This window comes from Tachyglossus aculeatus, chromosome 2 (genome assembly GCF_015852505.1).
Source record: "Tachyglossus aculeatus isolate mTacAcu1 chromosome 2, mTacAcu1.pri, whole genome shotgun sequence".
NCBI lineage: Eukaryota > Metazoa > Chordata > Mammalia > Monotremata > Tachyglossidae > Tachyglossus > Tachyglossus aculeatus.
Window position 1 is genome coordinate 20,876,142 of NC_052067.1, and position 26,660 is coordinate 20,902,801.

At 45.0% G+C, this 26,660-nt stretch overlaps 1 protein-coding gene and 1 non-coding gene across 3 annotated transcripts in view; one reads left to right on the forward strand and one right to left on the reverse strand.

Annotated features, from left to right (window-relative positions):
- Positions 1 to 22,335, forward strand: part of ENTPD3 (ectonucleoside triphosphate diphosphohydrolase 3) — a 31,766-nt gene extending 9,431 nt beyond the window's left edge. For both annotated transcript variants that reach the window (XM_038759547.1, XM_038759557.1), the window contains exons 4-11: positions 4,918 to 5,035; positions 11,174 to 11,324; positions 15,620 to 15,779; positions 17,285 to 17,518; positions 18,821 to 19,093; positions 19,223 to 19,333; positions 19,582 to 19,719; positions 21,634 to 22,335. In XM_038759547.1, coding sequence (XP_038615475.1) covers positions 4,918 to 5,035; positions 11,174 to 11,324; positions 15,620 to 15,779; positions 17,285 to 17,518; positions 18,821 to 19,093; positions 19,223 to 19,333; positions 19,582 to 19,719; positions 21,634 to 21,870 — 1,422 coding nt within the window. In that variant the 3' untranslated portion in view covers positions 21,871 to 22,335. The remainder of the gene's footprint in view (positions 1 to 4,917; positions 5,036 to 11,173; positions 11,325 to 15,619; positions 15,780 to 17,284; positions 17,519 to 18,820; positions 19,094 to 19,222; positions 19,334 to 19,581; positions 19,720 to 21,633) is intronic.
- TRNAS-AGA lies at positions 4,657 to 4,738 on the reverse strand. The gene has a single exon. It is a non-coding gene; the product is annotated as a tRNA-Ser (tRNA).
- Positions 22,336 to 26,660: the final 4,325 nt, after the last annotated feature.

Here is a 26,660-nt window from a genome sequence, read left to right on the forward strand (position 1 = left end):
CAAGTTCTCCATGATCTAGAACAGTGCTATTTGGGGATTATCCCTCAGGTGGTGCCTCGCCCCAGTCCTCTACCACTTACTGAATGTTCTGAAGTGCTATGTCTCCCCACCCTCCCCCATGGAAAGCCATCATGCGGAATTTGTGAAGCATTTACTATGTGCTCAGCACATGGAAAGGGAGGAACAGATAATAATTCTGAATCAATACCCCACGTGTAGGCTTCATAGTCAGCAATCCTTTTACAATGAGAAGGCAGAAAGTTTTGTAAAGAAGCAAAATAGCCTATTAGAGTCCTTTTAGACCCCTTATGTTAGAGAGCTGCAACAGTTATTTAAAGACAAGCAAGCAGTTACCCTCATCCTTCTTCAGTAAAGCAAACACCATAGTGTTTACATATGGGTTTTGTGCTGAGCATCACCTACTGTCCCACGAAGTACAATTAGTGATGCGTGTAAGGCCAGCAGAAAAGCTGTGATCTATGGGGGGATCTAATTCTGGCTACCTGTTGGACTTTTGGACTCATCCCTGTCTACAGTAATTTTCCCATCTGTAATATCTATATAAAAAATATGGGATACTCTATTATACTGTTTGCCAGCAGCAAGGATGAACAGGAGAGGGAAAAGAACCCTAACTGACCATGTCCAACTGAAGCCAAAGTTCACATCTGACTCAGGGGAGAGGGGGTTCTGAGAACAACATAGGCAGAAAGGAGGAATGTTGAGGGGCCACTAAGGCTGAATAGGGGCACGAAACAGTGACATAGATTATCAGGAAGATAGGATAAGGTCTTACTATCAAATTCCCTGGTGGTCTTAGTGGTTAAGATTTAGCAATGAAATCATTGCTGTGGCTCGGATTTGATTCCAGACCAGGAAAACTTGCTTTGGAAAGACGTGTTGCCTAGTAGAAAGAACATGGGCCTGGGAGTGAGAGGCCCTGGTTCTAATACTGGCTCTGTCACTGACCTGCTGTATAATCTTGGGCAAGTCACTTGACTTCTCTGTGCCTCAGTTCCCTCATCTGTAAAATGGGGATTCAATACCTGTTCTCCTACTATTTGTGAGCTCCAGCTGGGACCTGATTATCCTGTATCTACCCCAGCACTTGGCATATAGTAAACCCATAGCAAATACCATTATTATTATTATTATTATTATTATTATCTGAAGAATGAGCTAAAAGCAGCATGGTGCAGTGGCTAGAGTCCAGGCCTGAGAGTCAGAAGGTCATGGGTACTAATCCCAGCTTGGCCACTTGTCTGCTGTGTAACTTTGGGTAAGTCACTTCACTTCTCTGTGCCTCAGTTAACTCATCTGTAAAATGGGGATTGAGATTGTGAGCCCCGCATGGGACAGGTACTGTGCCCAACCCTATTTGTGTGTATCCACCCCAGCGCTTAGTACTGTGCATGGCATGATGCTTGTTCCTACTTGTGGTCTGGCAACATTGAATTGAGCCCCTTGAAGTTTCAGACAGTTGATCAATGAGAAAAGGGATACAAATGAGGTGAAAAACTGTCTCATTCATTTTTCCAACTCAATGAGCAGTAAAAGTCAGGAATGCAAAATCAGTTTTATTGAATCATCTTGAGCCCTGTTTGGTCATGCCCATCAGAGAGCTGGAATTTTTAGGCAGTTTTTTTTAATAGTATTTTTAAAATGCTTACTATGTGCCAGGCACAGTACTAAGGACTAGGGTAGATACAAGATAATCAGATTAGACACAGTTAAAGTCCCACACGAGGCTCAGAGTTTTAATCACCATTTAACAGATGAGGGAATTGAGGCCCATAAAAGTGAAGTGACTTGCCTAAGGTCGCACAGCAGATAAGTGGTAGGGATGGTATTAGAGCCCAGATCTTTTTGATTCCCAGGCCCGGACTCTATCCACTAGGACACGCTGTGTCTGTTTCAGAAACCTTTCTGCTGCTGCTAGTCCACTGATGGTAGAACCATCAAGACCACTTTCTGGGCTCGGTAGGAAATCTGTAAAGTATGGTGAGTTAACCTTATCATTGTCCTAACTAAGCAAAGAACACAGGAAACTGGGGTGAAGGCAGATGAAATACAAACTCAACAACGAGAAAACCAGATCCTCCACCACCATCGTCATCACAAAAAGACTCTTAATCATTATTTTTTTTTTTTGCATCAGAAGAAACACATTTCTGGCTAGCTTCCAGCTCCCCCCTGAAATGCTACAACTTTAAGCATTCATCCATCTCTGACAGAACAGAAAAGACATTCTTTGATGCACATTTTCCTGAGAGTGATTTCTCTTACCTGTGAGGTCAGGGGTTGGGGGAAGGTCTCAAAGAGCCTGGAATTCCACTTCTTGTGGCTTTTCAGTGACTCCATTTAAAATAAAATAAAGAAAGGGTAGGAAGAAACAAATGTTGGTTTGGCTTTGGGGGTAAGTAGATTAGATCCACCTTTCTGAAGCTACTTTCTGGGAGTTTCTTTCTTCTCAGTAAGGTAAACAGGGATTGGTATGACCAATGCACAGAAGAGTAAGCTGTGGTACCCCCCAATCAGTCCTGCACCCCTCCTAATAATCGAAAAAAGGCTAGGGGCAAAGCCATGAGTGCAGCCTGGCCTCTAGTTCCCTATGGGAAACTAAAGTAATTATCAGTCTGCCCAGGAGCAACTGTGGCTCTTAATCACGTGTAGCCAGTCCCAAGACATAGATTTGCTGTGAACAGTGAGGCCAGGGAATATTTCTTCCCATGCTTGCTTTCCAGACCACCCAGTGAGCTAGCAGGGATCAGGAAGTGCTGCCCAGAACAGACTGGAGGCCAGCACATGGATGAGGTGTCACATCTCAGAGTCTTGGCATCAAGCATCAGCCAAAGCTGAGGGAGATGTGGGGATTAAGGAAGAAGGAAATCCATAACCTCGATCAGTGGTGAAGGATCTTTCTCCTGTTCCAATGAAGTTAATCCTGCGGTCAGTCCAATGCTATTTGCTAGCCAAGCAGAATCCGTAATAACAGCTCTTCAGAATGCGCTGTTGCCTAATGATACCTTTCTTGATGTATTGACAAGAATTGTCTTTCCATTCTTTAGTTTCACAACATGTGCAGGCATACGTTTTGTGAGTATGGTGAGAGTTTCCATAACAAGAGCCTTTTCGTGCTTTGGGTACACAGTTGGCTAACTGTTCTTGTGAGGTGCCAAGCAGAATCCAAGGGCACCATTGTCTACCAGGATGTTGTATGAAGGGCGTTGCTGGGCGTGCTCTAAGACTCGTGCGTAGAGAGGGTTTGGGAAGCCTCTTTGGATCCAAGACTACAAAATCAAAGGGCCAGAAGGAATCTTGAGAAACCATCTAGACAAACAATAAAGTTAGACATAGGCCTGTGAGCCCAGGCCCCCGAAGTGTTCAGAAAGGACTTAGTAAAAATCAAATAGTGGAAAATTAACACAGTATACTCTGCCTTTCCTTTCTCCTTCCTCTCCTTGCTTTTCATGGGAATTGGTGTTTGTGAGGGAATCTATGTTTGTGCTTTCACTCTGGTCACACCTTGCATTCTCTTATCCCAGTGGTATGGGGATGATCAAAGGGGATGAGATGGTTGAGTGTGGGAGGAGATGGTAAAATGGGAACAGAGGAACAATCACGTTTTGTACTGCCTAATGATTTTTGGAAACTGTTAGTTCCAACCCTAAGCGTCAAAGCCCCCTCCTCATCTGTCTGCCCTCAACCATCTCAACATTCCAGCTCCACTCCAGCCTCCCCAATCTGCCCAACACCCCACATGCTTGGCTATAACAGACTCAGCAAACTGTGGAAAGAGTAGCAACATGACCTAATGAGAAGCAGCATGGCCTGATGGAAAGAGCATGGGAGTCTGAGGACATGGTTTCTACTCCTGCCTCTGCCAAATGTTTGCTATGTTGCCTTGAGAAAGTCATTTAACTTCTCTGTCCCTCAGTTCTCCTGTTCTTCCTCCTACTTAGACTGTGACTCCCATGTAGGGCAGGAACTGTGCCCAACTTAATTCGTTTGTATCTATCCCAGCACTTAGAACAGTGTTTGATATATTGTAAGTGCCCAACAAATACCATAAAAAAGAGTATTGGCATCTGAGCTCAGTTGCTAGCTGCTGTGATGAAGCCCATGGTGAAATCAGGGAGATGGAGGGAAATTACAATGGGTCCAGACTCCAGCTTGGAAGGGGTTTTCATGGCCCTGCATTGATTCTGTTTATTCCCAGCACTGAAGGCTGATCAAGCATTGCTTTGAGCAGGTTGAACTGAGAAAGGGGCTGATAGTTAGTGGACAGTCTCCAGAGGAATTGGTGGTGTTTCCAAATACCAAAGCCCCATTTCTGATGAAAACCTGGTCCACCTCTAGACTATTAAACCCTCCGTGCTTTAAAAAAAGTTGTGGTATTTGTTAAGTGTCGGCTATGTGCCAGGCACTGTACTAAGTTCTGTGGTAGATACGAGCAAATTGGGTTGGACACAGCCCCTGTCCCATATGGGGCTCACAGTCTATCCCCATTTTACAGATGAGGTAACTGAGGCACAGAGAAGTGAAGTGATTTGCCCAAGGCCACCCAGCAGATAAGTGGCAGAGCTGGGATTAGAACCCATGACCTTCTGACTCCCAGGCGCTATCCAGTACGCCATGCTGCTTCCCTCAAATACTCGTAATCAGCAGGATTCGAACCTGCGCGGGGAAACCCCAATGGATTTCTAGTCCATCGTCTTAACCACTTGACCATGACTCCATTCACCCAAGATCTGAATCCAGTCAGGGACTGTGCATGGTGTTCTGGGAAATTATAAAAACCTTCCTTTTTTAGAAATGATCAGCTGGTGAAACAGTCCACCGTAGGAACCTTGCAGGACAGGCTGTTATGGGGAGTAGTCTATTTCTGATTTTTTTCCTCCCTCTACATTTATTCAGTATGGTATAGTGCTTGACGCTGGATCATCAAGAACCACAGCATATGTGTATCAGTGGCCAGCAGAGAAGGAGAACAACACAGGAGTGGTAAACCAAACCTTCAAGTGTAGTGTGAAAGGTAAGGATCTTAAATATTTGGGGAGAGCAGTTGGTTGAATTGCAGGCTGGCTGTCAAAGTTTCTTTCAGATACTGGGAGAGGTGGGGGAGAGGCCCCAGTCTGGGAGCCAGGAGATTAAGATTTCATTCCCAGCACCACCACTGGTCTCAGTTGGTGGCCTTGGCAAATTGCTTTTCTCATTGGACCTCAGTTTCCCCAACTAGGAAAAGAGGATAATTATACCTCCTGCCTACCTCTCCCACATGGTGTGAAGACAAATTAGATAAAGCTTGGAAAATGCTTGGAGATAGGTATTAAATAAATACAAATTATCATTATTGGGGGTGAGTGAAAAGTCCCTGTGTACCTACCGCAGACAGTAAGCAGTTTTTGGCATCCCCACATAGTAATATAGATTTTTCATATTTATCTAAATATACACTACACTTTCTCATTATATTCAGTTGCACTGTGAAACACTTGTTCTACCACTTGATTGATTGATTGCTGTCTAACATCATAGACAGTATTCCGTGCAGAAGGTAGCTTCAGGAACTAGCTTTTCCGGTTTGTGGTAGGGCTTGATGCCCCCATATCCTGGTGGGATCAGGGCCAACCTGGGTCCGAACTGCCCGTTCCTTGCTCGAGGGAGGTCAGGTAGGGCTGGCTGAGCCCTTTGCTCTGAGACCAGAGATTGGGGAGCAGCATGCAAGGCTGGAAGCCCTGATCAGGAATTGTGGATCCTAGGAATCCACTTTTGACTTAATGGAGCCACAGCCCCCCCAAATATGGGGGCAAAACTAATGACTATGTTCTCAGAATCCCACCCCCGGAGTTGGTGCCCCTGATAGGAGTAAAGAGGAAGGCGTATCTGCTGGGAATGGCATTGAGAGGATACTGACAGCATTCAGTTTGTGTTGGCCAGATTCAAAAAGAACCTTATAGGTCAAGAAAGCTGGATATAGCTCACTAGTAACAGAGGAGGTTAACCAGCTTCCCTAGCTGGGTGCACAGTGGCTGCTCAAGTCTCCTGTGAACCGGGGAGAGGAAGAGGTGGTTAGGGCTTGAATAGTGGGGATATAATAATAATAATAATGATAATAATAATAATTCCATTTTTTGTTAAGCGCTTACTGTGTGCCAGGCACTGTACTAAGCACTGGGGTGGATACAAGCAAATTGGGTTGGACATAGTCCCTGTCCCACATGGGGCTCACAGTCTTAATCCCCATTTTACAGATGAGGTAACTGAGGCACAGAAAAGTGAAGTGATTTACCAAGGTCACACAGCAGACAAGTGGCAGAGTTGGGATTAGAACCCTTGTATATATGTATATATGTTTGTACATATTTATTACTCTATTTCACTTGTACATATCTATTCTATTTATTTTATTTTGTTAGTATGTTTGGCTTTATTCTCTGTCTCCCCCTTTTAAACTGTGAGCCCACTGTTGGGTAGGGACTGTCTCTATATGTTGCCAACTTGTACTTCCCAAGCACTTAGTACAGTGCCCTGCACACAGTAAGCACTCAATAAATACGATTGATTGATTGATTAATTGATTCTGACTCCCAGGCTTGTGCTCTATCCACTGCACCTTACTGTAACCTGACAGGACTATAAGACCATTAGGCCTTTCTGGGTGAGACCACCCATCCAGTGAAGCATTCCAGTGTATTCCAGACTGTCCAATGTAGCATTCCAGTCTCTGACAGGGGCCCCCAAGGGTCCTTAGGGAAACAGTGTGGTGGTTGCCTTCCTGGGTCAGGAGTGCATATGACTTGGATTTTCGCTGATCGCTCCTACTACAGTCCAGCCCACACATTTCACTCCTCTAGTACCAACTTACTCACCATACCCCGGACCTTACCTATCTTTCCCATGCCCTCCCCATAGCCTGAAACTCCCTCCCCATCCATATTCACTGGACCACCACTCTCCCCACCTTCCAAGCCTTATTAAGGTCACATCTCCTCCAAGAGGCCTTCCCCGATTAAGTCCTCTTTTCCCTGGTTCCCTCTCCCTTCTGTGTCGTCATCTATGCACTTGGACCTGTGACCTCTGGGCATTTGATATTCGCCTCATCCTCAACTCCCACAACACTTATGTACATATCTGTAAATTATATATTATAAATTACTTATGTAATCATATTAATATTTGTCTCCCCTTCTAGACTGTAAGTTTGTTTTGGAAGAGAATGTATCTGCTAATTCTTTTGTACTGTTCTCTCCCAAACGCTTACTACAGTGCTCGGCAAATAGTAAGCACTCAATAAATGACATTGACTGATCTCTCAGGTATGTCATCCCACTCCTTCAGGACTGAAAGAAATGCTGGCTGTGAGATGAAGAGAAGGAAAGATTAGGGTTCTGCAGAGCTGTATAAGCAAGGCTTTAGCTCTGGCTCCTCTCCCATCCCTTTTGCTATAATAATCATAATCATGGTATTTGTTAAGCGCTTACTGTGTGCCAGGAACTGTACTAAGCCCTGGGGTAGATAGAAGCAAATCAGGTTGGATAAAGTCCCTCTCGCACATGGGGCTCATAGTTTTATTCCCCATTTAAAGATGAGTTCACTGAAGCACAGAGAATTGAAGTAACTTGCCCAAGGTTACCCAGCAGACAAGTGGCAGAGTCAGGATTAGAATCCAGGTCCTTCTGACTCCCAGGGCCATGCTCTGTCCACTAGGCCACACTGTTTCTCTGCCTTACGCTCAAAATCCTGCTGTATTGCACTCAGCCAGAAACTGAAGAAAAGGAAAACTGCCATGAACCTTTTTAGGGCCCAACTCCATAGGGATGGGCCAAATTCCCAACTTAAATTTGCCCTGAGAACATTCTGGCCCCATGATTGTGGGAAAAGGTGGAACCAGCTGGCTGTCCCTTGGGGCGAGTTCCAGGAGCATTTCACTGATTCATTCAATCATATTTGTTGAGCGTTCCCAGGGGAGGATGGAGACAAGGTCCACTCTGATGCAAAATCCTCCATTTTTTAGGGAGGGCGACCCAGAAGTCGTCCCTTGCTATATGGACCAGTCTGTTTCAATCTAGGTAGCCTGATCGATCCAAATATACTCAACTTGAACCTGTGCTCAGGTTTTACTGTGAAAAGAGATTTAAATAGCTGAATTTAAAATCAGCAAGTCTCTTTCTCATCCACCCTCTGCTCGGAGATTATTTATTTATTTTTAAAACAGTATTTCTGGTTTCGCAGCTGTGTAATGCAAGCGCCTCTCCAAACATTTGCAACCAAATGAATAACCAATCAATCTGAGCTGAATAAGTCATTGTCAGCAAGTCCAAAAAGGTTAGCCTGATTGCTTTATAGACCTTCCGCTCAGGCTGATTTCTGGTGTGGTCTGCTAGTCTTGATGTAGGACAAGAGCCAAAAGTACAGTATGAATCATAGGGAAAAGCGTTAGGGAAGAAAAGGAGTCAGTTCAGGGTTTACTCTTCTCAACTCAAAAAAACCCCCAAAACTCCTCTGGTTTGTTTGAAGCGATCTAGTGTGAGAAAAATGAGTAAGAATATGAATCAACCAAACAGTGGTATTTGAGTGCCTCCTTTGTGCAGAGCACTGGACTAAGCTCTTGGGAAAATGCAATAAAGTAGACATGATTCCTGTTCTCAAGGAGCTTACAGTCTAATGGGGAAGACAGATACTTTAAGTAATTTTAAGATGGGACAAAGAAGGAAAATTGGTTAAATAATAGGGTATGTAAGTACATATATTTAGAAGTGCTACAGTGTTTGTGAATTTACACAAGTAGTTGTCGCACAAGTGCAGGGTTGGTAGCTGGGGGGATATAACCTGGTAAGAAGAGGAATTAATTGATGAAGACTTCCTGGGGGAAGGTAGGAATTCAGAAGCTGTTTATGCTCAGGCAAATTGGAAGAGAGATGGAAGTCCAGGAAGGAGGAAAAGAATGAACCAGAGGTTACAGGTGGGAGAGGTAAGGGTGAGGCACAGTGAGGGAGAGTACTAGTAAAGGAGATAGGTTAAGCAGGAGGGAGAGTAGATGGAGTGCCTTAAAACCAATTGTCAGGAGTTTCTACTTGATACAGTTAGGAAAGGGTAATCGCCAAAGCTTTTTGAGGTATGGATGATAAGTATTGAAAGATGTTTCAGATAAATGAAGTGGGCAGCAAAGTGAAGTATGGACTGGTAAAGGGAGAGAGTAGAGGAAGGGGAGCAGTGAGGAGGCTGAGGCAGTTTTCTAGTTGGGATTTGGCAAGTGTCTAGTGGCCATTTGGATAGAGAGGAAGGGATAAGCCCTTAAAATGTTGTGGAGGAAAGATTGGCAGGATTTAGGGAGACTGAATATGGAAGTAGAAAGAGATAGAGGAGTTCAATGGTAATGCTAAATTTGTGGATTTCAGAGATGGGGAGGATGGTGCCGTTAGATGTATAATGAAAATTAGATTATAAACTCCTTGATGGTAGGATCATGTCTACATTTTTCTGCTGAACTCTCCCAAGCACTTTGTACAATGCTCTGTGCATAATACATCCTCAATAAATACTGCTGATTGTGGAGGAGAGGGTTTTAGGTGGAAGGATGAGTTCAGATTTAGATATATTGAGCTTGAGTTATCAGTGGGAAATGTCCTGGAGGTAAAAGGAAATGTGTAATTACAATGATGATGAAAAGTCGAGGCTAGCAAAGTAGACTTAGAAGTCATCCACTTAGAGGTGATAGTTAAAGGTATCTTTTTATGGATTGGTGGATAACAAGCACAGATGAAAGCCATACTCCCTTGTTCTTATTTTGACATGTAGCCAGCACTGTTTTCCTAGACCTGAGGTAATTCAGGTGTCTTCAGAAGAGAGAATTACTAAGGAGGGATTGCCCTGGGTCCTAGCAGTCTGGATTCCCTAGAGAATAGGGCCTAGCTGGGGCTGCTGTGCTGAGCTTGCTGCCCCGATTCACATAATTTGTTCTGTAGTGCTTGTGTGGCTTCTGTTATGAGAGGAAGATTCTGGATGGGGTGAACTGACTGTGATGATGATAATAATAATAATATTTGTTAAGCGCTTACTATGTGCCAAGCACTGTTCTAAGAACTTGGGGGAATACAAGATAATCAGGTTGTCCCACATGGGACTCACAGTCTTAATCCCCATTTTCCAGATGAGGTAACTGAGGCACAGAGAAGTTAAGTGACTTGCCCAAAGTCACACAGCGGACAAGTGGCGGAGCTAGGATTAGAACCCATGACCTCTAACTCCCAAGTCCGTGCTCTTTCCACTGAGCCATGCTGCTTCATGCCTTATCTTGATGCCTTGATGCCTTATCTTATTGTTTCTGGCAACGGTTTGAAAAACCGTGCCAGTCTGTTATTGCTTTTCTGTACCAGGGTACAGGTAGCAAAGATATTTACATTATAAAACAGATGTGTCCAAGAAAAGTGCCTTGTAATTTGGGGCATGAATTTGTTTTTAAAATTCCTTAGGAGAGTGAGGATGGGAGGGTAGTGCCAGGTGCTTTCTCCATCCAAAAAAAGAGTAAAAGGAGTTTAATGTCTGGTAATCATTATTTTTTCTTATCTCCACATCTGACCCAAAACTTTGCCTTTATACACTCTTCTATTTCTTCAGGGTTCAAGGAAATCATCCCGGTGTTTCCTTGGATCAGATGGTTGTTTAATCTTTCCTGCTTTCAGCCCAACCCTGCAGCTCTTCTTACACATGGCTCAGTGGAAAAAGACCGGGCTTTGGAGTCAGAGGTCATGTGTTCAAATCCCAGCTCCACCAATTGTCTGCTGTGTGACTTTGGGCAAGTCACTTAACTTCTGTGGGCCTCAGTTCCCTCATCTGTAAAATGGGGATGAAGGCTGTGAGCCCCACGTGGGACAACCTGATCACCTTGTAACCTCCCCGGCACTTAGAACAGTGCTTTGCACATAGTAAGTGCTTAATAAATGCCATCATCATCATCATCATCATCATTATGGGCCCCCACAGAAGGAACTAGCTATACTACAGGTCTCAAGAGGTTCACCACAGCCTCTCTCCCTTCGGGCCACATTGCTTCCCTTCGGGATTGTTTTTTTCCTAATTCGGAAAAGAAGAATTCAGTGTTTCATCTCTGGTGGATTAGTTTCCAAGGTAACTGGCAGAGCTAACAGGAACTGATTTTTATTTTGTTTAGGCTCTGGGATATCCAGCTATGGGAATAACCCTCAAGATGTACCGAAAGCCATAGATGTCTGCATGGAGAATATCAAGGGGAAAATTCCCTCTCATCTTCATAAAACTACCCCCATTCACCTGGGAGCCACAGCTGGAATGCGACTGTTGAGGTAAAAGACATGCTTTAGTTATTCAGAAATATTTGGGGAAAGGAACCAGAAGCTTAGCTCTCTTTCTGGAAATGAATCAGAGGAAAAGAAATTTCAGTTTGGTTTTAGATCTTCAGAGAGAGAGAGAGATTGTTTCCAGAGAATTGCCTTTCTCTTGCTGATTTTAGTAAAAGGAAATGTTTGCTGGTGACATTGAAGAAAGAAGTTCAAACCTGCTGAGACCATCCATGGTTCCACAGAAAAATGGTCTTTTTGATAAGTTTTCTAGGCACATTTAACAGTAAATAGCTTATACTGTATTTTTTGTGTGTAACCTTTAGTTGGTCTACTTTTATCTAACTGCTTTTGGTAGATCTTTCCTACTCTTGGGTTCCCCCAAATGCAGGAAAGATATGTAAAGCAGCATGGCATAGTGGATAGAGCATGGGCGTAAGAGTCAGAAGGTCATGGGTTCTAATCTTGGCTCTGCCTCTTGTCTGCTGTGTGACCTTGGGCAAGTCACTTCACTTCTCTGGGCCTCAGTTACCTCATCTGTAAAATGGGGATTGAGATTGTGAGCCCAAAATGGGACAGGGACTGTGTCCACCCTGATTTGCTTGTATCACTCCAGCGCTTAGAACAGTGCCTGTTATACAGTAAGTGCTTAATACCATAATTATTATTATCATAAAAAAACAGGAATAGGCTGCCTCAAACATAGAAGTTGCCATTGCTTCAGACTACAAGTTGCAAGAAATAATTCTAGTCAGACGTCCCCAACATGATCTGTCACATTGAATGCATGCCTTTTGGTAAAGTTGCCTAGACATTTTCCTTGTTGTCTTTGTTTTTGGTCACATACTTTGGTGTTAAAATGGTCAGGAAGGTAGCCTCTAAGTCTGTTGATAAGCCACCCTTGCCCCCAGCCAAGTGATTATCGGTAGATTGTCCTGGTCCGGCACATTCAATTTGTCCCCAACTGAAATGGTTTGTGTTCCTTTTCCCAGAAAATTTCTCCCTCTTGGACTAATTAGCCTAAAAAATGCCACTAAGTTTTCCAGACCCTGCAAGGTTGAGAGGCTCTGGGCCAACAGCCTAGATCAGGATTCATGGATAAGAGGACTAAATATTGGAAAAAGAGAGGGGAATTCATTGGATTGGGCTTTTCCTGATGATGATGCAGAGTTTGGTTCATTTCTGAAGAAGACGGGAGAGTCAATATTAGCAATTTTAATAAGGAACCCAACAAATTTGAACACAGAGAATGAGGCAAAGTTTACCTTCAAATTATCGCAGGGTCTGGAAATGGTGGTGGTGACTCCTCAGCAGTGGTTGAGATTGACAACTTGGGAAGCCTTACCAGACTGTTCTGAATTTATTTTTTATTCATGGTTTCAAGATCCCAGCCCAATAGACCAGCCCTTAGCTTTTGTTGCACTGTTTGTACATATCATGGTGTTGAAAGCAAAAGCCAATTTTTCAAGCCCACTTTCAACCTTGCTTCAGAAATTAGATAGCAGCTGTTTTCCTACTCCATTGCAAAGTGAGAAGCTTTCTGACCTAGTTCAGTGGTTGGTTTAAAAAAAAAAAAGGGCCAGGCATTTGGATGGGATCCTTATGGGAAATAGCTTCTCCCACTCTTCTGAGAGCATGGCCTGGTGGATAGAGCATGGGCCTGGGAGATAGAAGGACCTGGGTTCTAATTCCAGCTCCACCACTTGTCTGCGGTGTGACCTCGAGCAAGTCACTTAACTTCTGTGTGCCTCAGTTACCTCATCTGCAAAATGGGGATAAAGACTGTGAGCCTCATGTGGGACAGGAACTGTGTCCAACCTGATCAGCTTGTATCTATCCCAGTGCTTAGCACAGTGCTTGATACAGAGTAAGTGCTTAACAAATGCCATCATTATCTAGTGAGGGCTCCTCAGCCAGGTGGTGGTGGCTGTAAAATCTCACAGCCCCTGAGAGCCATCCTAACTTCTGAAATGGTGTCCTGAAGTTTGGGGTCCCCACTGTCCCCTGATGCCAGCTCCCAAGATCCTCTGCAGGTATGGGCTAGTGGGTAGACCCAGCCCCATGGGGAGCAGCTATCTAGTGTCTGCCAACTGCTGCTAGGGTCAAGGGGATGTCCCTGCAGAGGGGCAGGGGTTTCTACAGTTTCTGCAGTAGCAGATTTATATTAGTGTCTGTCTCCCCCTCTGAACTGTCAGCTCATTATGGGGAGGGAATGGATCTTCCAACTCTAATAATAACAATAACGATAGTTGTTAAGCGCATCCTATGTCAAGCACTGTTCTAAGTGCTGGAGTAGATCCAAGCTAATCAGGTTGGACACGGTCCATGTCCCACGTGGGGCTAACAGTCTCAATCCCCCTTTTACAGATGAGATAACTGAGGCAGTGAGAGGTTAAGTGACTTGCCCAAGGTCACACAGAAGCCAAGTGGGGGAGCTGGGATTAGAACTCAGGTCCTTCTGACTCCCAGGCCTGTGCTCTATCCACTAGGCTATGCTACTTCTCTCAACTTTGTTATATTGCACTCTCCCAAGTGCTTAGTATACTGCTGTGCATACAGTAAGCGCTCAATAAATACAATTGATTGGTAGTAGAGACAAGCTTCCAGAGATGCCTTTTACTGATAAATGCCCCCCAATTTGCTCTATTGTCAGGGGCTTTTGGGATGCAGAACCCCTTTGCTGCCTCCAAAGGTCTCCACCACAAAATGAGTAATGAAGAATAGGCATCCCATAATGCTTCATGCACAAGGAATACTTGGCTAATCATGTACCTGCAAGTGGTCATTATGTGCTGATACACTTGAAATGTTATGCCGCAAGCCTTTCTTTCATCCCTGCAGGGTCTGCTCTTAAGATATATTGTGATCAGCATAATTATAAAAAAAGCAAAGAAGAATGGATCATTCTGGGAAAACAAGTAATGGGACACTGAGTTATTTCATCTCTGGTTCATGGACTTATGTTCCTGTCAAGTGAAGTCACTTGGCAGAAGTCAAGATCTCTGCCTGTCACAATCCTGTGGATGGGAAGTGGATCGGGACCTTGAACTAATAGACAATGCCTATCCTTTCCCATCTATTCCCCAACCTCTTTCCATCACTCCCCTCCCCTCCTCCAGCCTTTATAGGCAACATTTGGACTTAAAAGGCCTAAAAACTGGGAAACTGTCAGCTCCTGTACCTATTACCTCCTTTCCCAGAAAAGAATCAGCATGAGCTGGTAGAAAGAGCTTGGGCCTGGGAGTCAGAGGACCTGGGTTCTAATCCCGCTCCTCTACTTACCTGAGGTGTGACCTTGGGCAAGTCATTTACTTCTCTGTTCCTCAGTTACCTCATCTATTAAATGGGGATTAAGACTGTGAGCCCCACGTGGGACGTGGACTGTGACCAACCTGATAATCTTGTATCTACCCAGAGCTTAGTACGGTACTTGGCACATAAGTGCTTAACAAATACGATTTTAAAAAAAAAGGGAAACAGGTGTGAAAGATTGAGGAGGCTTTGCATTGCTGCTTCTGAACCAATGAGGCTCCATGACATTTTGAAGCTAATCATTCTTCCACCTTACAAGTTTTAAGCGAAAATAGGCTGGTGGGCACAATATCTTTTATTCAGAAAACTAGCCTACGTTAATCTAACAAATTATCATGGAGATCAGCAACTGGCCAACCCATTGTTGGGGGAAAAGGGGTCTTGGAAACAATACTCTATTAGTTACTGCTGCCCACTATTCTCCTCATCTTGCCTCTTCCTTCTCCTTCACACTTCCCCCATTTTGATCTCCAGAAGGGCGGGCTGCATTGCCTGATAAATAGCACATGATCATTCGGGGAAGCATGGTAATGGGGCTCAGGGCATTGCACCTTGAGTTCGTAAGTAAAAACCCTAAACAAGTGGAAAGTATTTAGAGATTGCTATCTCTAATGATCATACTCCTAGCCTGGCTGTTTAACTGCAGAGGGAAGGAGAGGGGGCGATGGCAGTTGCAGAGTGGGGACAGGTGGCCATCATGCTTGGCCAATGAGCCCTTTTCCCCCTTGGCCACCATTCTGTTGCCATGACAATCTGATGGGTTGCAACTGTACATTTATTGTCTTTGCTGTAAGAAACCTCTGCTTGCAGGCTGGAGGGCTGTGCATTATGCCCAACTGTTCCTCAGCAAGGCTGACCCCAAAGGGGCAGGGGGACTCACATTTTTGCACAAAAGTGACCAGCGTCTTGTCATTCACTGGGTTGAAGACATGTTAAGATACGATTGTTTTTCCAGGTGCTCAGCGTTTTGTGTTCTGTGCATTGCATAGGTTGCAAAATGAAACGGCAGCCAACGAAGTCCTTGCAAGCATTCAAAACTACTTCAAGTCACAGCCCTTTGATTTTAGGGGTGCTCAAATCATTTCTGGGCAAGAGGAAGGGGTGTATGGATGGATTACAGCCAACTATTTAATGGGCAATTTCTTGGAGGTGTGTGGAAAAACTGCATGATTTTTAATGTCACTGTTTAATGTCTTCCCCGGGGGTCACAAGCTTGAGCAAGAGGGGCAAGCTGCCAGGGCTTTCTGTTCTGGGTAATTTCCATCCCATTCAGGATCAGGAAGGTGCCCTCAAGGTGACTGAGGAGGACGGAAGTGCTGAGTGGGTGAGTGGGCTGCAGGAAAAGCTTGTTATTGCAAATATTAACCTTGTCACTCATGGAAAATGTAAAACTTCCCAACCTCTTTGGCCCCAAAGACCTCTAATGCAGAGAAGCCTCTGCGTAGCCACTCTCCCTGCCCAAAAGGATCCTGGGATTAACTCAGCAGTTCTTGTTAAAACAAACTGCAGGTTGAGTTTTTTCCAGTGTCCTTTGAGCTGGGCCCATTTGGGACTTCACTTTGGGTTTCTGGGGTATTTCAGTCTGCCCATTTGCCCTCTGCCCATACATACCCATTCTGTGGGAGCAGTGGGGGTGATCACAGCTGACTGACATGGATTCCCAGATTTGCTCAGCCCAGGTCTCTAACAAGACCTGAGTTTCTAATCAGGGCTGAAAAGATCCAAAATGGTGGCTTTCTGGCCAATTAACCCTCTGACGCCTACCTGTCTCAGTCTTCATCTCCCCTAAAATCCCCATCCCCTTTTTACCCCCTCATTCAAAGTGAATAATTAGCACTCTGCTTCTACTCCTATGCTGCAGTCCTCCCTTTCCCTACCATCCATACATCTTCAGTCCCCTACGCACCCCCACGACCCTCTCAGCCACATCACCCATCTCATGTAGAAACAAATCTCTCCCATCCAAGGTGACTCACAACCTAGACATGTATCTTCCCTTTATTCAGCAATATCAGGCTTTAAGATGCCCCCTTAACTAGCTGCAATTTAGGGTCCTCGATTCCTGGTCCCATAGAGTCCCAGGGAGTTGTTCGGGCCCCAGCATGCATTGCCTCACTTGGAGTCTTAGGACTTGATTACATTCTGCCGGGACCACTGTCCAGTGGCTGGGAGTGGCTGTTCAGTGTCTCTAGACTGTCAACTCATTGTGAGCAGGGAATGTGCCTCTTATATTGTTACCACTGTACTCTCCCAAGCACTTAGTACACTGCTCTGCACAAAGTGCTCAAACAGAATTGATTAATAGAAATGGAGCCCCTTGTGGGACAAGGACCTTGATGGATCCAATTATACTGTGCCTTCCCTCGTGCTGAGCACATAGTGAGCACTTAAAAGATGCCATAACTAATGTAATGGAGGTAGGAGCCATGAAAGAGATGGGGGAGGGACAGGCAGAGAGACAAGGGCTCATCCGAGCAGTGTCTCAATGCTATGCTGAAATATCCTGTTGTGAGACCCTCTAGCCTGGTCATGTAGACTGAGCAGCTCTGGAGTGTTGCAGCACTGAGTTTAATAATATGCTAGCACATCACCATGACGGCCACAGATAAAACGAGGTGGGGTGACTCTGGGCTTGTTTTCCCTCTCCCATGTAGAAAAACATCTGGCACACCTGGGTCCACCCTCACGGAGCAGAAACCACCGGTGCCCTGGATCTAGGTGGGGCTTCCACCCAGATATCATTCACCCCAGAAGAGGGGGCAGCCCAGGGTCCCGGCGACACTGTCGAGGTGTCGCTGTATGGCTACAGGTACAGCCTGTACACACACAGCTTCCAGTGCTATGGCCGTGATGAAGCGGAGAAGAGGTTTCTGGCGATGCTCGTTCAGGTAACAGCAGGATTGGCGGTGGCATTCTTGGTTGTGTTTCTGCCTCCTCTGTGGGTCTCTCCTGGGGTTGGTCAGGTCCAGAATGGTTATGGTGTCCTCTGACTGTTCTTATTCTGCCACTGTGACCAAGTTGCCCCTCTGGCCCTGAGATCTGTGGGGTTACCTGGTGCGGCAGCAGTTAGAATAAATGGGTTGTGAGTACCTAGGATGTGGGGCACTTCTGAACTTGATCCTTTGGCTTTGTGAACCTTCCTGAGCCAAAAACCAGGCCAGAGAGAAAGAAAACCATCTTAAATGTCCCCTGGGCCCAGGTGAGGAATGGCAGTGACTGGAGCAGAGGAGAGAAGACAAGCTAGAGGGAGAGGGAGGTATGACTGGGGAAAGCACCCTTAGCCTGCCTCTGAACTAAGAAAACTCAACTTCATAGTGGTGGGGGTTGCTAGTGATTCCATTCTATTCTTCACCTTAGGAATTCATTTTTTTTTTCAACAGGATACTTCTCTGCATCAATCCTGAGTTTTGCTTAAGGGAATACGCTGAATTCACACATTCCAAATGTAGTAATTAATCTGAATCCCACGGTTGAGAGAATTTACTAACAGAGACCCCTCCCCCAGCCTGCTGCCCCTGTAAAGTCTCGCTACTGGCTGAGCTGGGGGTTGATGGGGTCCCCGTGGAGTTGGCCAGACCTCTGGGTACCCATCACCACCTCCTCACCATAACTCCAGGGCAGTTCCACCCTGCATTCCCACAGACACAATAATAATAATAATAATATAATATCATGGCATTTATTAAGCGCTTACTATGTGCAAAGCATTGTTCTAAGCGCTGGAGCACTGTTCTAAGGCCTGACTAGATCCCAGCAGCTATTCCAGGGGTCTGCTCCAGGCCCAGGTCGATCCTAAAGTCAACAAAACCCCTTGAGAGATCCCCTGGGAGAGATCCCACCATCTTCAAGAAGCCCTAAAACCACCTCACCCACCTAATGTTCACTCGTCTGTGAACTGGCCTGAGCCTGCTGAGTTTACTTCCCTTGCTCAACTCCTGGGAGGCTGGAGGTATCCTGCATCAGGCCCCGTCCTGTCCCACACCCCAAGGGCTGTCGCACGGGCCTCAGAGGCTTTGTATGAACCACATTTTGGCTATGGGAGAGGCCTAACCCCCAGCATTGTTTTCCCGTGGGCCAAGCCACATGAAACAGAATCTAAGGGTTTCTGAGCCACCGGAGGGTAGCCATTATGGCTCTCCACCCTCTACAGAGTGTTATGACTTCTAAGCCCTGCTATTCTCCACCCACAGAATTCCACCGGCAAAGCCAACGTCACCAATCCTTGTTACCCTCGAGATTACACAACTGATTTTAAAATGAAACACACATTTGGAAGTTTGTGCACTGAAGCCCTCCGACCAGCAAACTATGACCCAGAACACCACATAACCTTTAGAGGATCCGGAGACCCTGCACAGTGTCGAGAAAAGGTGTATTCGCTGTTTGACTTCCAAGATTGTCACAACCAGGACAACTGTTCCTTTGATGGAATCCATCAACCTAAAGTTAAAGGAGCATTTGTGGTAATACAAAAACCTCCACTATTTTTAATACTTTCTTTTTTGGATGTGCTGTCTCTCACCACAACCACAACTCTTCTCTAGTTCAGATCCTAACCTAAAAGTAAATACCCTCTTTGATGCTATTTGCAGGCTTTTTCAGGATTCTACTACACGGTCAATGCTTTGAATCTATCAGGACATTTTTCTCTACACACCTTTAACTCAAGCACATGGACTTTTTGTTCACAGAACTGGGATCAGGTCAGTGTGTCTTTTTTCAGGGATGAAAAAGCAGGTCATGCGGAGAATACAAATGGGGGTGTGAGCAGGGGAAGAGGGTGCTGGCCATATTTGATATCTGCATTCCTCTGGTTGACAAATACAGAGTCTTCTCTGTTATCACGGCTCCCAAGCAACCTTGTGATCTAAAGAAGGGTGAATGTTCCAAGTAAGGAAAGCGATAGGTAGGGCAATTATGCCTATTGTGCATTTTGAATCTTATTTTTCAGCTTCAACTGATACTGCCCAAGTTTGATGAAGTCTATGCTCGGTCTTACTGCTTCTCCGCTCACTATATCTATCACCTGCTCATACATGGATACAAATTTACTGGAGATTCCTGGCCTAAAATACACTTTCAAAAGGAAGTAAGTATAACAAACAGGTGTCACCTCCCCCACCACCATTTGGCAGGTTTTTTACTTTGTTTAGAGAAAGACCACGTGGGGAGGAAGCCATTCTTTTATATTCAGACTGGGCACCCCTGCATGAAACACCATCTAATCTGAGCTCCACCACTCCAGATCCTTCCGATCCAAGGAAGTTAAAACAACTAGCACTTTTCAGACTGACCTGCTGAAGTATCTTCCTAGATTATTTAAATGGATTTGGAGGAGCTGATCATTTGTGGAGGCAGGAAAACATTACTATTATGGGCAGGGAATGTTTCTGCTAATACTATTGTATGATACTCGCCCAAGCACTTAGTATAGTGCTGTATACATAGTAAGTGCTCAATAAATACCGTTGATTGGTAACAAGAAAATTGATCCCTCAAGTCTCCTTTTACCTCTGAAATGACTTGACTGCTCAGTCCTAACCCTGACTGTGAAAGATATTGAAGTCTCTGCTCTGGGCAGAATTTGGTTGGTGACGGGTAAAGTACATCATGAAAAAGGCATAGTGACTTTTGGAAGGAAATCATAGGAGTAAATTGCACCTGACCCCACCACTCTGAGGTTACGCCATGCCAGCAGGGAATAAAAGTCTACTTATTATGTCTTTTCTGAAAAGGGAAATCAAATGGAAAGGTCGTTTCCCACTCAGAGAAAGACAAAGTCCCAGAGCTGGCCAGTGCACTGAGACAATTGTCCATGGGAATGGCAGGAGAAACTCAGGGGTCTTCTTTATTAGCTATGGCGCTAGCAGCCTGGCAGAGATGGTGGCACACAACTCCCAAGTACAAGATCCTACATCCCTGGTGCACCTGGTAAAACCAAGAACATTACCCCTGGACACATGAGAAGCAGCGTGGCCTAGTGGATAGAGCACAGGCCTGGGAGTCAGAATGACCTGGGTTCTAATCCTGCCTCCGTCACTTGTCTGCTGGGTGACCTTGGGCAAGTCATTTAACTTATCAGGGGCTCAGTTACCTCATATGTAAAATTAAGATTACAACTGTGAGTCCCATGTGGGACATGGACAGTGTCCAACCTGATTAGCTTGTATCTTCCCCAGTGCTTAGTACACTGCCTTGCATATAATAAGTGCTTAACAGATAGCAAAAAAAGAAAAACAAAAAAGGAATGCAGCATGGAGTCCAATCAACTCTTTGACTGATGGTCTATGGCCTTCTCATCAGGCAAACTCCCTATCTCCCGTCATCTGGAAACATGGAGTCAGTCCAGAAAAGATAAAGTTGACAATATAGTCCAGGATTCAGCAAAACAGCTCTGGCTGGCACACCAGTTTCTGGTAATGCCAAGGGCACTGATGCCCACTCCCAGGGTGATGATGACATTTCTGGTTTGGAAAACCCATTGTGGTATTTAAGCGCTTACTTTTTGTGCCTAGCACTGGACTAAACTGGGGTGGATTCAAGATAATCAGGTTGTACACAGTCCCAATACCATGTGGAGCTCACAGTCTAAGTAGGCGGGTTATTGTATTGTACTCTTCCAAGCACCTAGTACAGTGCTCTGCACACAGTAAGCGCTTAATAAATACGACTGAATGAACAGTATTTAATCCCCATTTTACAGATGAGAAACCTGAGGCAGAGAGAAGCAAATGACATGCCCAAAGTCATGCTTTAGACATAGCCTATGGTCTCGTGCTTGCCCTGCCTGCAAAGGCAGCAGGGACATCATGGGGGTCCAAGAACGGTAGCCATTAGGCAAAACTAGAAGCCCAGGGGAGCTAGCTCTCCTACTCCACGGCCAATTTTCTTCCTCCTATATACAGAGGAGGGGAGACTTCTGCTCCAGTTAGGCTATTTCAGCATTTGGCCCATAACCCCTTTGTTGAGGTTGATGGTGAGAGCTGTCCTCTCTACTCTGCAGGTCGGTAACAGCAGCATAGCCTGGTCCCTGGGGTACATGCTGAACCTCACCAACATGATCCCAGCTGAGAGCCCTCTGATCCACATGCCTATGAAGCCCCCTGTGTTTCTGGGACTGCTCATCATCTCCTCAGCAGTGGCCTTGCTCTGTCTGGTGTTCCTTGTTTACTTGTGTGTGGTGTCGCGACTGCAGAAGACCTCTTGTCACGTCATTGACCACGGATCTGACATAGAATGAACTCCTGATGAATAGCCCTGAAGTCGGAGATGTGATCTTGGGGCCGGGGGGAGGGAGCATCGAAGAACTCGAAGGAGCAGGGTGGGAGGGGCAGGGCATGCCACAGATTCCATTTTTCATTCGATTTGGTGTGGGCTGTGGAGCGGAGGGAGAGGAGCATTCATCAAGGTTGGACCGGTTTTGAAAAAATAGCCTTCCACAGACCCAGTAAACCATAAGGACTCCAGTCCGTACCGGAGGGCGGCAGGACAATGAGAACAGGGTCCACCTCCACCTCCCCTCCCAAAGATCCATCCCTTCTGGAGAGTCAAAAAGAAAGCAGCACCCTCCCCAAAAGCAGTAGGAAGAGCGCTGAAGGCCCTAATAACCGCGAGACCTAGTGGATGTAGCACAGAAGGACCTGGGTTTTAATCCCGGCTCTGCCGTTTGTCTACTGTGTGACTTCAGACAACTTACTTCACTTCTCTGGGCCTTAGTTACCTTATCTGTAAAATGCAGATTAAGACTGTGAGCCCCATGTGGGACATGGACTGTGCCTAGCCTGATTACCTTGTATCTACCCCAGCGCTTTGTACAGTGCCTGTTAAACACTTAAATAATGCTATTAAAAAAAAAATAGGCATGGGGGTTGGAACAGTGCATGGGGCCCCAGACAACCTTTTGTGTTGCATTGTGGCTCAGTCACAGTTCACTATACCCCTAATCTTGGATGGCTCCTCTCACCAGAGAATCTGTAAGCACTCTACACACATCCAGGGCCTAAATTTCTCCCTGGTGGTGATAGCCAGGCACCATTCGGTAAATGACTGCTTTGCAGGGCACAGTATGAAACAGAAAACTTAGTAAATGACTGATTTGATCACTAAATAGTAACATGGTAGCCTGAGAGAGTCCTTGACACTTTTTAAGATTACTGACATGTCAGGAAGAATTTAGCCCATTATCTCCTGAAGTATCTGCTCCCTTTAGGTGAGAATGGTGGCCAGCACCCCCAGCCCTTCTTTATGGGGAAGAAGTCAGGGTCACTGAAAGGCCTTCCTCCCCTGCTGCTGAGGAAGGTGGGGGTAGGTGACCATGTGTTGTAAGCAGGAAACATCTCTGCTAATTCTTTTGTATTGTAATCTCCCAAGCACTTGGTACAGTGCTCTACACATAGTAAGTGCTTAATAAATACCACTGATTGATTGATTGCCCTTGGCAGAATACTCAGTGGCTGGGAGATGCTTTGGGGTTGCTAGGATTGGAGAGGCCACTGAGCTCACCTTCGTTTTCCCCCAAGGCATGTTGGTCCTTTAATCCAATAGCAGAAGAACACCTTTTTTCCCCACTCCCTCAAGTCACCTCAGCCTGTGGTGTAGGAGGGAGGAATGCAGGTGTGGAGGGCTCAAAAGTCTAGACCCAAAAATAGCACAAAAACACCTAGGCACAAGGTGGTGTAAACCAAGTTTCACAGAAGTGAGGGTCAAACACCAAGTCATGAACTGTTACAGAAATGGAATGTCACCCCCCCAGTTCAGGTTCCTTAGCCAGACCACACCATAATCTTAAACACAACCTCTTCGGTGCCTTTGAACAAAGCACCTTCCCTATTATCATGGTTTAATTAGCCAGCATTTTAAATTTAAATTTGCATGCAAGACTGTACTCTCCTCTGACCCTAGTTCAAGTGGTTCTCAAAGAATATTTGGTAGTGGCAGTGCCATTTTGAAATCAAACTCATTATAACAGTTGATTTTAAGTGGAAGTTTTTTTGGCCAAAATGAATACATGAAAATTAAATTTTCATAAGAATTACGTTAAATAACCAACAATTTTGTGAGTGACCAAAATTCTCAGGTGGCCATCCACCGGAACCTCAACTGTAGTTGATGCGTTTTGTTTGTATGTTTTATGCAACGATCCAGTGTGAATAGTTGAAGACTTGTCTGTAAAATAGGAATAAAATACTCTCCCTTTTCCTTCAGAATGTAAGCCCCCTGTGGAACAGGGACTGAGTCTGATCTGATTGTATTGTACCTATCCCAGTGCTGGCCACAGTGCTTGGCACCTAGTAAGCACTTAAATACCATGATGATTATTATTGGGTTGGGACAAGTTCCTTAACCTGCAGATTTTTTAATGGTACTTGATAAGTGCTTGCTACGTGCCAGGCACTGTATTAAGCACGGGGCTAGAGACCAGCTAAGTAGGCTGGACACAGTCCATGTTTTACGATGAACAGTTCTTTCCTCAATAATTTGAGAGGTTTTAGATTTATGACTTGTAACTTCATACTAGGTCAAGGCAGGAAATCACATAAGGCTACTTGTTTCATTTTATAAAGTGTCAAAATAAAGTTATACTTTGAAAACCACTTCTTGCAATACTTGTTTTATGTAATAAACAAAGGACTCTGTTTCTTGAGTGGAAATATATAGAACTGTTTGCTAGCTCAAAATTGTTTTCCCTTCAAGGAGTTCTAGATGCCATTCAAACAATTTTAAAACAATGAATATGTTTTGAACAATAGTACAAGTGTCTTGCATTTATATAACACTTTTCCTCCAAAGAGTTACATGTACATATGTTATTTCATAGCAGCACGGAATGGATAGAATCATCCTATTTTACAGGGGGGGCTATCTAGGGCTCTGAGAGGTCATATGACTCGCCCAAACACAGAGTTCAGCAACAAAGCGACCATAAGAATCCAAGTATCCTGGCTCTCTGTTTAGTGTTCTATACAGCTTTGCTGCTTCTAGGTCTGGTATTCTTGAGACTTTGGCATTAGGAGGGTCAGCACAGAGGTAAATTCAGTCAGGTTTGGACCTGGCTTGGATAATCCTTTTCCTGTGTCATTTCCTCCAACTGCCTATCCACTTAACCATTCAGCAGAAGGGAGAGGCAACATGGCCTGGTGGAAAGAACACAGCACTAAGAGACAGGAGACCTGAGTTTTAATCTCAGCTTCGCCACGTAGCTTTTCTGCCCTTCAGTCCTCATCTATAAAATGGTGGTTAAATTCCTGTTCTCCCTCTCTGAGTCTGCGAGGCTCATTATGGGACAGAAACTGGATCTGATCTGACTGCATCTATCCCAGTGCTTGGGACATAGTAAATGCTTAACAAATACCACAGTTAATATAAAAATAATAATAATTACTAAGCAGCAAGAGAAGTGGGGAATCAAAAACAATGACAATCCTTTAGGTTCTCTTCTCAGATTCCTCAGAATATGGGCACCACTGCCGAGCAGCAGAATTCAGAACACAGGCAGAGGAAGACAGTGTGCTTAAATAATATACAGGTAATATATGGACTGACTGAACACTGGAATGTCCATGATAAAACTGGATGGATGTCCACTCTACCTAAACTAGATCACATTTTATTCTGAAAATTCATGCTGTCCAGACCTCAACATGGTCTTTCCAGTACATTGAATTGCCCCTTCCTACTTTCAACTGCTATATGCTGATAGAAAAATGTTTTGGGGAAGAAAATATGTATTTTGTAAGAGCCAGTGGCTATTTCTCTGAGCTTTCTAATAGCGCATCACCAAACCAAACACATTCTTGCATTCTCTACCTACACTTCTTCACACATGCATTATTTAAAATAGCATAACCATCTCAAATTTGTTCATATTTACCATCAATGGACACCAAAGAAAGGGCTGCTCTGTGCCTGTGTGCAGGCTTTGTGGCTGAAGTCAGTAAGGTGTGACTGTAAAGCTATGAAGGCTGCTCTGAGCATGCCTGTGTCAGTGCTCAGAATTCTCCCTGGCACAAAGTGAGTGCTTAACAAATATAGTAAAAATATTAATAGTAATAACAACTGCTGACGCTTGGAGCTGCATTTGATGGCAACCCGATTTGGAGGTGATTGCCACATTGACTTTGGCCAGAATGTCCTTTTTTGTTTAGCAAATGATGGGTCGGTGGGGAAAGATCTCCGGGCTTATAACTCAGACCCTTCTGCAGTGGGTCAGAGGCTCAACTCTCAGGAATAGGGCCTTTGCTGCTGGAATGCAGCCTGGAGAGGGGGATGAGGAGGAGGAGAACAACAAGGAGAAGGATAAAGAGGGGAAGAAGTTGTGAACAGAAGGAAGCGAGTCAGGATGAAGTGTGGTCCAAACCCACATTATCTCACTTCAGGAGGAGAATCCTTCTTCCTCTCTCACCCCATATTAGCAATTTCCTCTGCCATAACTGACTGACCTGTATCCCAAAACAGCAGCACAAGGGAAGGGAAAGTTTGCTTGTATTCTCCCCTCAGCGTTTATTACAGTGTCTGTCACATAGTAAATGCTTAGCAAATACCATCATTATTATAAAGCAGCATGGTTTAGTGGATAGGGCATGGGCCTGGGAGTCTAAAGGTTGTGGGTTCTAATCTTGGCTCCACCACTTGTCTGCTGGGTGACCCTGGGCAAGTCACTTCACTTCCTCTGTGCCTCAATTACCTCATCTGTAAAATGGGAATTGAGACTATGAGCCCCATATGGGATAGGGACTGTATCCAACCTAATTTGGTTGCATCCACCCCAGTGCTTAGTACAGTGCCTGGCACATAGCACTGGCACTTAACATATACCACAATATATGTAATCAAATAAAATCCCTTTAGAGAAGCAATGTGGCTTAGTGGATAGAGCATGGGTCTGGGAGACAGAAGGACCTGGGTTCTAATCCCAGCTCCACCACATGTCTGCTGTGGGACCTTGGGTAATTCACTTAACTTTTTGGGATCTCAGTTCCCTCATCTGTAAAAAGGGGTTAAGAGCGTGAGCCCCATGTGGGACAGAGACTG